The 14,837-nt window shown below is 38.2% G+C and overlaps 1 protein-coding gene across 2 annotated transcripts in view; it reads right to left on the reverse strand.

Moving 5' to 3' along the window:
* The window catches only part of LOC307185984 (uncharacterized protein), a 59,303-nt gene that overhangs the window by 42,644 nt on the left and 1,822 nt on the right, over positions 1–14,837 (reverse strand). For both annotated transcript variants that reach the window (XM_079920631.1, XM_079920630.1), the window contains exon 2: positions 14,138–14,242. In XM_079920631.1, the coding sequence (XP_079776757.1) occupies positions 14,213–14,242 (30 nt within the window). In that variant the 3' untranslated portion in view covers positions 14,138–14,212. The remainder of the gene's footprint in view (positions 1–14,137; positions 14,243–14,837) is intronic.

Below are 14,837 nucleotides of genomic sequence, written 5' to 3' on the forward strand. Positions count from 1 at the left end.
TGTATAGTGATTGTAGTTAATAATACTGAGCTGTATATTTAAGTTGCTAAGAGAGTAGATCTTTTTCTTTTTTTAAAAAATTTATTTATTTTATTTATTTTTGGCTGTGTTGGGTCTTTTTTGCTATGCGCCGGCTTTCTCTAGTTGCGGCGAGCGGGGGCTACACTTGGTTGCGGTGCATGGGCTTCTCATTGCAGTGGTTTCTCCTGTGGCGGGGTACAGGCTCTAGGTGCACGGGCTTCAGGAGCTGTGGCACACGGGCTCAGCAGTTGTGGCACGCAGACTCTAGAGCACACGCTCAGTAGTTGTGGCACATGGGCTTAGTTGCTCCACAGCATGTGGGATCTTCCCAGACCAGGGATCGAATCCGTGTCCCCTGCATTGGCAGGTGGATTCTTAACCACTGTGCCACCAGGGAAGTCCCTAAGAGAGTAAATCTTTTTTCTCATCAGAAAAAAAGAAAATTATAACTATGTGTGGTGACGGATGTTCACTAAACTTTTTGTGGTGATAATTTCACAGTATATACAAAGGGGGAATCGTTACATTGGACACCTGAAACTAATATGTTAAATGTCAGTTATATTCCAATAAAAATAAAATTATTAAAAAAAGGAACATTATAAAGGGTGTCTTCAAGATAATGTGTTTTCCCCTTTGCTTTTCCCTCTTCATCAGATGCTCTTGGTACCACAGTGTAGTGCAAAAATACAGCTATTGGAATTGAAAAATGGTAGCTCATGTGTAAGTTCCACCACTCGTTTCCTCATGTCTATTCCAAATCTCCTTGATTTCATCACTACCTCTACCCCTCAGAGTGAGAGGTTATAATCTGAGTGTTATATGGCAGAGGGGACAATGGGTTTATTGACTGAGCAAACCATTATGATGACCCCAATGCTATAATTAATGAGTAATCCACTCTCACATTCCTGGGACTTGCCAGTGTTTATTTTACAGCTCAGGGAAGCCACCCAGTATGGAATGCCAAGTAAAAGGAAAATGCAAAAGAGTGTTTATAGTATCTTTGCAAAGCTGAATCCAGGCAGGGCTTTGGGTTTTGCTACCTTGGGGGATAAAGGAAGAAGGGTCTAGTAAGTATGTGTTTTGTAGATGTGCTTGATAATGTTTAGAGACATGGTAACAAGAGGGTGGTGTTTAGTTTCCTCATAATTAAATATCTCTACTTAGATCCATGTTATCCTCCTGTTGCTGGACTTTTTTTTTTTTAATTTCCTCAGAACACAGCAGCTAGCATGAAAATCAGTTACCTCCTGCATTTTTCTTTCCCAAATTGTAAACAGGCAGAAATCTCATAGTAAAGGTCCCACAGTAACCAGGTACTATAATCACTTTTTTCTGATTTTGCCCTTCCCTGCAATATGAGTATGATTAACATGGGCTGAGATTTAAGAACAGCCACCATCTCTGATGTTCTATTCCCTGTCAACTAAACTTTCATCTTTTCCTGCATCTCTCCTCCCATCTCACCCTCATTCATTTTTCCAGTTGTCCTTTGCATAAACTTTATTTATTAAGACACAGATCTTTTATGTTTGCCTGTTTTTAGAAAAAAAAAAATGTGATTCAGGCATCTTTTTCCCTTTCCAGAATATCATAGTTAAATTCGAGGCAAAAATATCCATTCATTTGAATCATGCAGGAGTTAAATTATGTCTGCCCTCCTTGATTCTCCATGGCTCTGCCTTATTTGATTTCCTTAAATCTGACTTTGGGGCTGTTTCTATTTACATCAGAACTGATTATAATCTTTACAAGTATCTATCGCTTATTACTTTACACATAAATGATAAAAAGAAGTTGGAATCTGATTGTTCATGGCTGGATTATCCTGGTCTCTTGTGGTCCCTTCATTTCTCCATTTTCCCCATACTTGTCAGAAATAGAGGAAGACGTAAGGGACAGAACTCAAATTCCTCAATTTTAAGTGCTCTCACCTGAGTTATTAAAAGACTATGTTTTCAATATAATTGTAAATTATTACTTACTAATATTACATAACTATTTTATGACATCTCTCTTCAGTATTTCCTCCTCTGATATTATATAAAAACTATCACTGATTGTAAATTTACCAGTCTCAAGCATTGTGCTAAGCACTATAAAATTATCTCATTTAATGCATACAAATCACCCCACATGGTAAGTCATGGTTAGCCCCATTTTACAGATGAGACAGATGAGTCAAAGAAAGCAGAAGTAATGTGCCCCAAGTCAACAGAGCTTACGGGGAAGAACTCAGATTCAAATCTAGTTTGAACAACTCTAAATCTGTGTACTTTATATGCCATAGACTTTAGAAATATGTTTGCATTTTTAAATTAACTATAATTTTATTCAAATTTTCAACTGCTTCCATGACTATTTAGAATTTACAAGTACTATTGGTCCTCAGTGGCTTGGGAGAAAGTATAAATCTAAAAGTAAACCATAGATAAGAGTGTAGTGTAAGTGTCTGACAATAAGTTTTTTCTTTTGATTGTAACATGTCTGACAACCATGAGGCATCCATTTCCAAGACCTCCATCTTGAATAAACATATTGCCAGCATATGATATAGCTACTAACAAATGAGATAATAAACCAGGCCTCCCAGCCCATGAAGTTCCCCTTTTAGAAAGTCCTGAGTAACCTAGATAACTGACTGCTTGAGAGACCCCATTTTTCCCCTCCTGTGCCCTAATTTCTGTTCTTATATTTTAAACTTGCCAATAAAGAGTGAACCGGTGAAACCCTAGGCACCTCACCCATGACCCCAATCAAGTCAGAACCCCAGGTCTGTGTTCCCTCTCTTTTTCTCCACCCAAGCCTTCCCCGTGTGGCCCCTGATGTGCCGGGTACACCCTCTGGGACTTGTGAGTAACAGATATTTTTTTCAAAATTCCCTGATGGTTGTCGCTGAGGTGCGTCTTGCATTCATTATAAGAACGACAAGGCCTGATCCAGCCACAGCATTGGCTCCAAAAGAGGAAATGTCTGTGGGGACTTGCCATAGGTAGTAGGGACCCATGTGAGTGCCACAGGTATTCTCAGCCAATAGGTTGAGACCAACACAAAACAAAGGGGTAGCAACCTCTTGTGTTTCAGCTCCCTTAGTCATGGATTGTCTTCTAAATAATAACAAAAAGAAAAAAACATCAATTTCCTAAATCAACAGCCATAGGCTCAGAATGAAATAGGGTTAAGACTGTCCTTCAACAGTTCAACTGTTCTTGGGCATCCTTGAGCCAGTTATTTAGATACAGAGTTTCTTGACATGGTCTCTATCCTAGATTCCAAAGAGATAGTACAGGAAAATCACTCGGCACAGTGTCTGGAACATAGCAAGGACTCAGCAAAGGGCAGCCATTATTTTTTCCCCATCTTTATCACAATATACACAAACTTTTCATAATTCAAGAGAAAAAATTAAGCACTATGTAACACACTCAAAACTCTTACAAAATAAAATCAAATGTACTGTTTTGACAGTGCTATCTTTCTCGCTCCACTCTGAGTTAAATGGATGACATTTCCAACAGGAAAAGTATTTATTTTACTTTCAAATTTCACAACTTTTCAGTTTTAAAAATTTCAGAGTCACTATTACATTTACTAACAATTCTCACCACAATATATATATTTTTTCTGTTCTCAGACAATGCTGGTGGTATTGAGGTAGCTGCATATGTTATACGGATATCTTATGAGGCAAGACCCTCCCCACCTGAATGCCGCATGCTCCAATGCTCCAAGGTCTCCTGGGTGGATCAAGAATATTATCATCATGAGCTCTCGGAAAGACAGAAGAAGGATCCTTTGGAAGAAGGAAGAAGAGAGACTGATATTTGTGATGAGGGAACAAGAAATAAAGAGGGCTTCATTTCTCAGGACTTAGAGTTGAACAGAAAAATTCAGTTGCCATAAAATGTTTCCTGAATAACTTTAGATAGTCAAGGGTTTGTTTGTACTGGTCTTCCCATGATTTCCCCTCTCTCTCCCACTGCTGCACAAATACAAGTGGTCCAAGTGTCCAGAACCCACGTGCAGGTCATTCCTCAAGCACTCCAGGACTCCTTACAGTTTAGTAATTCTATCTACCACCTCCCCCCAACATGTGCACACAAAGAACGCGAAGGCATCCATGATAATCACCCCGGCTTAGGCCAGTATTAAGAGGATGTTATGGACAATCTCTACTCCTCAATGTCATGGTGATTCCCATGCTGGGACTCCAGCAGTGCTGTGGATATAATTTTGTCAGGGACATTGGCAGCACTATTATGCATAAATGAAAAACTCTCATGTATGAATATCTGCAAAGATGGCAAAACCATCCTCCAAGCAAGAAATTTTAAGAGATACAAGGGGTTGTAACTTTTTTCTTCTGAGCAACTACACTGCAAAGTCAAAACAAGGACCTAGAGTTGAGATGGTGAAGAGCAGGTAATATGAAGAGAAACTGCACACCGACATGATTTCACTTATTATTTACTTTCTTTAACAAGCCAAGCAGCAACTGTGAGCAAGCAGGGGGGGACGGGGTGGATGCTGTGTGCCCCCTGTGTAGAGACTCAGGGGTCTCTTTTATTGCCTTGCTGATTACTCTCAGCTGGCATGTCTATTTCTTCTAGCAGATGTCTTTGCCCTATTGGTCCCCTTATGGTCAGCATGTGACCCACAGAAAGCAGCTCAGCCCACTCAAGAAACACGCAGCGAGTCAATTTCAATGCCCGTCAAGTCTGGCAGGCCAGATGGGCCTCCGTGCTAATGAGGGCCTGGGTGATCTGGGTTTGCCTTGCATTCTACCGTCTTGAAGTTGCATCTGGCATATTCTGACTGGTGACAAAGACTCTCTCCATGAACAAACTTTAGATAGGCTCTTCTGAGGCTCTTTTTTGTCTAAGCCTCATCCTTTGGCCTCAGTCTTTGCTGGGCCAGCAAAGGCCAGTTGTAGCAAGATTTCTACTAAGTCCGTTAAGTGAGAATCCACCAACCCTTGGCATCTGATCAACCTTGATATCTGACCAAATTCTTTATCCCCCCTCTCAATATCTGATCACCCTGGCCTGCCTTCAGCAAGAATCCTGGTAAGTTGGTTTAGCAAGAATCCCCCTAACTTTGATGTCTCCACTTAGTAATTTTCCATCAACTGACACCGACCCGCGCCCCCCCCCCACGTACACAACTTGATTATAAATTCCCAAGAGAAAATAATATACAAATAATTTCTTAAAACAGTTTTTAATAGCAGACATGATTAAAAAATAACAATTCTTAGGAAACTAGAAATAGACTGGAAATTCCTTAATCTGATAGAGAGCATCTATAAAATACCTAAAGTGAACATCATACTGTATTCCTAACAGCTTTTCCCCTTAAATAAAAAGCAGCACATACCATCCTTGTGCTAGCACGACATTTACCCAACATTGAACCAAACCCTAGTCACTGCAACGGAGCATAATAATGAATTAATTAACATTGGAAAGTTAGGAATATAAGGCATTATTCTCAGGTAAAAATGTATTTAGAAAATCATATGTATACTCAGAATATTCGGAATATATATACAAAAACATTAGATATTATTAAGTGATTTTAGTAATGGTACAGGATACAAAAACCATTTTATTTCTATATATCAGTGTTCCAGTTATCTACTGCTGCCCCAAAACCGAATGGCTTATACAGCAACAACCATTTTCTTAAATTTCAAGGTTGTATGGATCAGGAACTCAGGTAGAGCTTGAGAAAGAAATTCTTCTGTGGTGTGGGGCATGAGCAGAGGTTTCTGTGATAGATGGGCTAATCTGGAACATTCAAGACTGATTTATGCACATGCCTGCTGTCTTGATGGAAATGGCTGGAATCCTAGGCTCAGCTAAGGCAGTGGACCATGAAGCCCACACATGGCCCTTCCAGTGTCGCAGGCTCAAGGGTAGTCAGATATTTACATGTCCACTCAGAGCTCACAGACACAGCAAAACAAGAGATGGGAGGAAACTACCTGGGCTGGGTAAAGAGTCATTTCTATTAGCAAAAGCCATAACGAAGCCCACCAAGACTCAAGAAGATGTATCAAGGACCCCATCTTTTCATGAGGTAACTGCCACAGCCAGGGACAAGAGTTAAACTAAGCTCTGTGCTAAGAATCATGCACAAATTACCTCCTTCAATTCACTCATACAATCCATTTTTTAGGTGAGAAAATCAAGGCACAGAGATGAAGTAAATTGGGTAAGTCTCAAAAAATTGACTCTTCATTAAAAAAACAAAAACCAGAGAATCTGGGGTATCTCTTTAGAAGAGAAATACATGTTTTCACAAATCCACAAATAAAGAATAAGTCAATTCACATGTATCGACAACAGTATTAATCTGTTACCTGGTGTATTAAGAGAAAAAAAAACCTCCAGTGACAAAATGACAACTTGTAAACAGCCACATACAGCAAAAAATCCAGTTTATTTAAAGTACCAATGAAGCAATAGTATGGAGATGAAGGTGGGAAAAATAATCATGCTATAAAATGTCATAAAAATGCACCATATTTGTAATAAGGAATTTGTGTGTGTGTGTGTGTGTGTGTGTGTGTGTGTGTGTGTTGTTTGCTACATACAAAGATACACAACAGGAGAACAAAGAAAACATGCAGCTCTCAACTGGAGAAAACTAATAAATATACGTGACTGTAACCAGCTTTCCAAAGACAGGTACACTGTGCTGCACATGATTTATATGTTTGCTCCTGGCTTGAAAATGAAAATCAGCATTGGCTCCAGAAAAGCTGTCGAATTTTTCTGACGTCCAGCACTACAAGAAACTGTTCAACGGCAACTTTATTCTCAAGAAGCTAACTGACTGGCTTGTAACTTTATGCAAATTTCTACCTGGTAATTTCAGTCTGGGGAGGGGAGGAAGGAGCAGAGATGTATAATTCATGGTTAATAAATTATAACAAGCACTAATAAGTAAAGAAACAGTAGTAGCTTAAGGAGAACATAGGCAAAGAGGCATTAATTTTCCTCATTAAATGTACTTAATTAACACAGCTGTCCTCTGGGGGCCAGGAAATAATGAGACCATGACAGCCCCTGACTATGAATGCTGCTAAATCTCTTAAAAAAAAAAAAAAAAACTACAATTATAAAAAATCCCTCCTTACATTTGAAGAACGATTTAGAAATAATAAGAGAAGTAATTTATGTCTGTAAAAGTAAACGGTACATTTCTGTAACTCTGTAATTTTATAGCCACAAATACATATACACACATACACTCACTACTTAAGGATATATGTATACATCCTTTTCAAAATAGGCTGAATTTTTTTAAGCACACAATGAATTGATGAAGAGTGTATCTGTAGTTGGTGCACACAGTTAAATGGGAATTTATGAACACCCACAACCCTTCCTGAGACAAAGCATATTTTGCAGGATAGAAAATAAAACAATCATTTGAGGACATATCTCATTCAGCACCTTCAAGCATTATGAGGTAGGTGTCTTCATCTCTATTTTTTATATGAGACCACTATGGTTCAGAATGTTATGAAACTGGCAAAGGTTCTGCTCTAGTGAGTATCTGAAATTCCACCATTGGTTTGCTCAAACCCCAAACCCATTATCTTTTCACTTTCCACCTAGGCTTTTGTAGGAGGCAAAAGACAATTTCTGGATTCTACATGCATAAATTAAGATGTATCCTGAAACTTGACCACTGAGCTTTGATCAGTTTTCCAAGGTCAGTCACTGGGGGTAAGGAGTTGGGGCACGGCAGGAAAGCGAGCTGTCCACTTAAATGCCTTCCTCAGACAAAATGATTCAGGCCCCACTAGCTAAGGAAAAGATATGTCAGTCACCAAATTAAATGATTCATTTAACAGGTATTTAAAGTGAGCACTTTCTACTACATTCCACCATGCCAGGGGCCATGACATACCAAAGGAAATCCACCACACGTGTGAGCCACAGAAGCCTACAATCTAATGTGAAGGCATTAACCGAAATGTTAAATGAAGGATAATTTGTGGTATAGATCTTCCAATGAGACTTGTTTCATGAGTTAATTTAGGAATTAGATTTTCCCTAAAAATTAGTGAGGTATACAATTATTTCTGACTCCCTGCTACTTCTGTGTCATCTGAGTATACCTGATCAATGACCTTAATTGTGAAGTGCTTCTCATCTTTTCCTTTTTCCTACTTTGTTGGATCATTCTCCCTTTAATAATAATCAGTACACACCATGCATTAGTTGTGCAATCCATAGACTAAATCTGTGAGATTTCATTCGGTCCTGGAGCTTTAAGTACCATCAGTACGCTGACAAATGCCCGGTTTATACCTTGAGCATTGAGTTTTCGTGATCCCTGCACTCATTTATTCAACACATCTTCACTTGTATGTTGAAAACCCACTTCAGCAAGTAAAATGTGACTCCTGATCCTTCATCCTTAATATCTGGCACATACCATACATTTGATGTATTAGACTTTTAATCCTCAGAACCAAACTAGGAGATAGTTTCCATTAGGCTTCTCATTTCAAACATGAGGAAACTGAGGCACTCAGGTTACCATATATGCCCCTAGCTAGTAAGTGGTGGAGATGGGATGCAAACTGCAAACCCAGTCTGTCTTCAGAGTCCATCCAATCAACCATGACCCTCTGCTGCCACATCTCTTCGGACCTACCTCCAACATAAATGTCAAACTGGATCACTTCTTTGCATCTTCACTGCCACCATCCTATGGCATACACATGCATCTCTGCTCAGAGGTCCAATAGGTATCTCAAACTACACATATCAAAAATTTTTTTGGCTCTCCATTCAGTGAGATAAAACTCACCACGTCAAGCACTGTTCCAAATAATTTTAATGCAGCATCTCCTTCAATCCTTAGAGCAAGTGATGAGACACGTATTATAATTCTCATTTTATACATGAGGAAACTAAGGAACAGAATTTAAGAAACTTGCCCGTGGCCAGTATGTGATGAAGATGGAAGCAAGCAAACCCTTTCTGTCTCCAGCGCCCATGCTCTCACATCCACTGCACTATACGATCCCTTCTCTCCGGGTCTTCCCTGCCACAGGAATGCACTTCTATCCACATGCCAGGCCAAATCTATCCACATGCCAGGAAAGGGTAAAAAATGTTTTTCAGTACGCAAGTGTGAAAGACAAGAAGAAAATAGTTGTGTTCTACAAGGGTACAAGGAGAATGATGTTATATTTGGTTAAGGGTGAGGTGCTGGTAAGATCATGTTATACCAGAAGCTTTTGGAATTTCTTTAACAGATGACAGAGAGTAATTACATAAATATCTTCAAATATTTTAAATGTCATATTACAGATAGATAATAAGTTATTCAGGGAAACCAGAGTGTCTTAGAATTATGTCCATCACATAATGAAGAGGCTGAAGTCAGGGAGGCCAACCACACCTTGTGGCAAAACGCCCTTTGTTTAGGCAAAGCTTAAAATGTAGACAGATGATGGGGATTCTAACCCTCAGAGAGGATGTTCTGTGCGCTCATTTTTACCACACAATTACTAAGTTCAAATGAATGTGTGTTGGGTCTCCCTTAGTAACAGTTTAGAGAATTTCACACAGTGCAAACTGGTAGAGACTTTAGAAATGATTAAATCGAATTTTCACATCTAATAAACAAAGGAATTGAAATCAAGATAAATAATGACCTATAATTTATAAAATGCTTTCCCAACCATGGGGTCATTACATTCTTATAGTAACTAGGTGAAGTACAGTAGTTCCTCAGTACCCACGGGGGATCGGTTCCAGGACGCCCTGAGGATACTAAAATCCACACATGCTCAAGTCTCATATATAAAATGGTGTAGTATTTGCATATAACCTATGCACAACCCCCCCATATACTTTACCTCTCTAGATTACTTATACCTAATACAATGTATGTGCCCTGTAAATAGTTGTAAATATTGGGTTGGCCAAAAGATTCATTTGTGTTTTTCCGTAAGATGGCTCTAGTAGCACTTAGTTGTCTTTTACTTCATTTGAAACAATTTTGTTAGACTGTATTGTGACAGCTTTTAAAAAAAAAATGTATCGAAATTGGTGAATTTTTGTGTAGCCATTTTAATATTGAAGATGGGGGAAAAAGCAACATTTTTTGCATATTATGCTTTACTATTTCAAGAAAGGTAAAAATGCAACTGACACGCAAAAAAAAGATTTGTTCGGTGTATGGAGAAGGTGCTGTGACCGATCGAACGTGTCAAAAGTGGTTTGCAAAGTTCTGTCATGGAGATTTCTCGCTGGATGATGCTCCAAGGTCGGGTAGACCAGTTGAAGTTGACAGTGATCAAATTGAGACATTAACTGAGAACAATCAACGTTATACCACAAGGGAAATAGCCTACATACTCAAAATATCCAAATCAAGCACTGAAAATCATTTGCACTAGATTGGTTAAGTTCATCGTTTTGAAGTTTGGGTTCCCCATAAGTTAAGTGAAAAAAACCTTCCTGACCGTATTTCCGCATGTGATTCTTTTCTTAAACGCAATGAAAACTTTCCGTTTTTAAAACAAACTGTGACGGGTGATGAAAAGTGGATATTGTACAATAACGCTGAATGGAAGAGATCATGGGATAAGTGAAATGAACTACGACCAACCACACCAAAGGCCGGTCGTCATCCAAAGGTGATGCTGTGTATATGGTGGGATTGGAATGGAGTCCGCTATTATGAGCTCCTTCTGGAAAACTAAACGATTAATTCCAAAAAGTACTGCTCCCAGTTAGACCAACTGAAAGTAGCACTCAACGAAAAGCATCTGAAATTAGTCAACAGAAAACGCATAACCTTCCAAGTGGAAAGTGTTAATGCAAGACCGCATGTTTCCTTGATGACCAGGCAAAAACTGTTACAGCTTGCCTGGGAAGTCCTGATTCATCCGCCATATCCACCAGACATGGCAGCTTTGGATTTCCATTTATTTTGGTCTTTACAAAATTCTCTTCATGGAAAAAATTTCAATTATCTGGAAGACTGTAAAAGGCACCTGGACCAGCTCTTTGCTCAAAAAGATAAGTTTTGGGAAGATGGAATTATGAAGTTGCCTGAAAAATGGCAGAAGGTAGTGGAACAAAAGGGTAACTACTTTGTTTAATAAAGTTCTTGTTGAAAATGAAAAATGTGTTTTTCATTTTTACTTAAAAACTGAAGGCACTTTTTGCCAACCCAATACAATGTAAATGCTACATAAATAGTTACTTGTGTGCAATAACTTTGTTTTGCTTTTTGGAACTTTCTCAATTTTTTTCAAATATTTTCCATATGCTGCAGATGTGGAACCAAGGATATGAAGGGCAGATTGGAGGCGGTACGGCTATTTACAGTCCCATTTTAACAAAGGTATCAGTCCCAGCGTTATGAGTGTCTGAAAGGTCCCATGACCATTAAACTGCCATCAAGGGTCTCCCGCCACACAGGAACAAAAATGGAAAAGGAACATAAGATGCTAAGACTTAATATTTCTAAAAGCGGTTGCATAAGTCTTTCTCTATAACATCAGTGAGATTTCCTTACATCCAGTTTACAAGCAGCTTTATGCAGTTCTCTGAAGGCATAGACATTAGAGCTTCATTTACTAACAAAATCATAACATTCTATTTACAGTATAAAACAAAAAAGAAACATTATTGTTGACAGCAGAATCTGAATTCATTAGGAAATTCATTATTTCCTTTACTTACAAGAATGAAGAAAAATACTAGAAAAAGTAAGCAACTACTATTATTTCCAATTAACACATTATCTTCTTCATGAAGTAATAGACTAATAAATCAATAAGAAAAAGAAAAACCCCAATAGAAAAATGGACATTTAAGCAGTTCCAAAAATATAAAAGGCAATAAATATGCTTGTTTTTTGAGAAACAAATGGAATACAGAAAACATTTATAAATAAAGAAGATGAAAGAATAACTGCTATCAGAATTAAAACACCTAGGAGGGAAAGAAGGGAGCTAAAAGAGAAAACATAGAGGAGTAGAATTCCACTGGTGTCTTTAAATTGGGGTAATTGACGTAAACATTAGAAGATGATAACACCAGTTTAAAAGAAAGGGGGTGGGGGGAGCTAAACTGAGATGGATAGACATACTGAAGGTCAGGAAAGTTTGAAAACAGTTCATTATGTGCCTCACTTAAACCAATAGATTTTTTTTCCCTGTTATGTTGTACATATAATGAGTTTTCTGAGTACATGTATTTTTAAATTCAGGCATGAAAGAATATCATCCTTCTTGTTTTCATTAGGAGAGTAACCTTTTGTTAATAAAAACAGGTTTCCTCATCCTAATTTATTGTGTAAGAAGTGCACATTTACACAGTAAATGTATATTTACACATTATTGACAAAAACGTCTCTTAAGGACACTTTTGGAGTGAGATGAATGTGAGGGGTCAAACATTACCTAAGGCACAATGAACTTGGTATTAGACCACAAGGATGCCATATATTCCTTAGGAACAGAAGATTTATCTTAGATTCACTGTCTTGTAAAATTCTATTTCTCTGTGTTTGTGTATGTGTGTGTTTGAAGAAGGCACAGTAATTATTTAAAAATAGTTAATCTTCCTTGATATCCAGAAATATCTTGTTCTGCTATCATTTAAAATAATTCTCAAGTCTTAGTGCCTTTTGGAAAATGTAAGCATGTTTCTAATAAGTTAGTTAGAAACATGGGTGCTCCTTTACGTGGAATATTATCAGAAGCTTAGGTTTTATTTACTAATAATTTCTATTTCAGCAAGTATATATTTATTACCTGCCGTATCCCAGCAGATTTCCATGGGTTATGAGAAATTTAAAACAATAAGGGAGGGTTATAGCTCCAGGTCTTTTATTGTGATAATTTGCTCCTATACCCTTTCATGTAAATTGATGATGTTAGATTAAATGATTGCTAAGAATCTTCTGGCTCTGAAATCTTAACGATATTCATCTAAAAAACTGTTAGTGAAGAATACTGCAGTGGATTAAAGACACTCACAGATGCTTTGCTATTTTCCCCATCAAGAGATACTGCTGATTTCTCATCTCTAGAGTCAGGGATGCCCTGTAACTGCTTAGCCTACTGGAGGTGGGGAAAGTGTTGCTGTGCAGATCCAGGTCTAAGGCTTAAGAATGCCCGACGGTTTCCACTTTTATGCTTCTTGATGACCCTGAGTTTCCATATAAGAAATATGGCTACTCTGTTAGGGATAATACATGGAGACACCAGATGGAGAGAAGAGGCCCTGGGGCTACTTGGAGAGAGAGGGACACACTGTCATCATAGCCTACCAGCTGACCTCAGACGTCTCCAGCCCCAGCTGCCATCTGATTATAACCACATGAGACCCCAAGTGAGGGCAGCCGCAAACTGCCCAGCTGAGCCCAGTCAAGCCACGGAACCATGAGAGATATTAAAAGCTACTAAGCTTTTCATTTAAGCTTTTCATTTAATTTTAATTTGAGTTACCAAGTTCCAGAATTGTTTGATATACAGCGATAACTGAAACAGATATATCTCAGCATTACAATAGTTATAATTACATTATTTATCCCACAAATGATACATTTCAGAACATACATAATAAAGTAGCTATATAAACATATACAGGCACATATACAGGCAGTTCTGCTATAATCTAACACATGCAGTGCTAAAAAAAAGTCACCAAACTGAAAAATCTTGCAATATAAACTACAAGGCCTATGGGAAACATGGAGTTAGGCAGACATCACTCAGAAACTCTGTCAGTGACACATAAAAAATAAAGCTAGGAGCTTCCCTGGTGACGCAGTGGTTGAGAGTCCACCTGCCGACTCAGGGGACACGGGTTCGTGCCCCGGTCCAGGAAGATCCCACATGCCGCAGAGCAGCTAAGCCCGTGAGCCATGGCCGCTAAGCCTGCGTGTCCGGAGCCTGTGCTCCGCAACGGGAGAGGCCACAGCAGTGAGAGTCCCACGTACCGCAATCAATCAATCAATCAATAAAAATAAAGCTAGGAACCGAATTAATATGACAGCACAGTTTTAAACACGTTAAACAATTGAAAAATACATAAAGATTACAATAAAAATGGCACTTTACCTTGAGAAAGACCTGAAGTTTGTGGAGTGGGTGTCAGAGGAGTCGCAGCTTTAAGTTATTGTGAATTGGCCCTCATCACCAAAGGGCAGCTAAGGCACACCCTGACTGCAAGAAAGTTAAACATTCCCCGAATTAAAAAAAAATCTAAACTTACAATTTCCCCAAACCCATCTCAACCATTGTATATTTCAATTTCAGCTCATAATAAACTTCACCTGTATGATATATGGTCCAGTAAAAAGATTAAAATACTTTCCCATCTATCATTAAAAATAACTTTCATTTTATCAAAATTACTCAGATATTTGCCATAATTTTCAGAAATACTATTTCCCACCCCCAAGAAATAGCTAAAAGGAAATGCCTTATTGTAAATCAACAAAATTAAGTAATAACAAATCTCTTCACAAAAATGCAAGTGTTGTTTTAAGATTTTATTATTTTAAAATCCCTTCTTTTTAAAGATGCTAAATAAAAATTTAAACTGAGACCAGTTTTGGGTCAAGATTTTACATATGTGAGGAGATGTCCTCCTATTTTTCCTGTTAAGAGCATTTACGTAAAACTAGTTAGCATATCATGGGGAAGGCAGATACTGTGGGAATAGGAGAAAAAGAGATAAGCTTTGTTAGAGAAGCCTCTTGGCATGTATAGTCCTGTTTTTAAAGATCTCTACTTTATATTTGAAGTCCAGGAAAGT

This window comes from Stenella coeruleoalba, assembly GCF_951394435.1.
Source record: "Stenella coeruleoalba genome assembly, chromosome: 4".
Taxonomy (NCBI): Eukaryota; Metazoa; Chordata; class Mammalia; order Artiodactyla; family Delphinidae; genus Stenella; species Stenella coeruleoalba.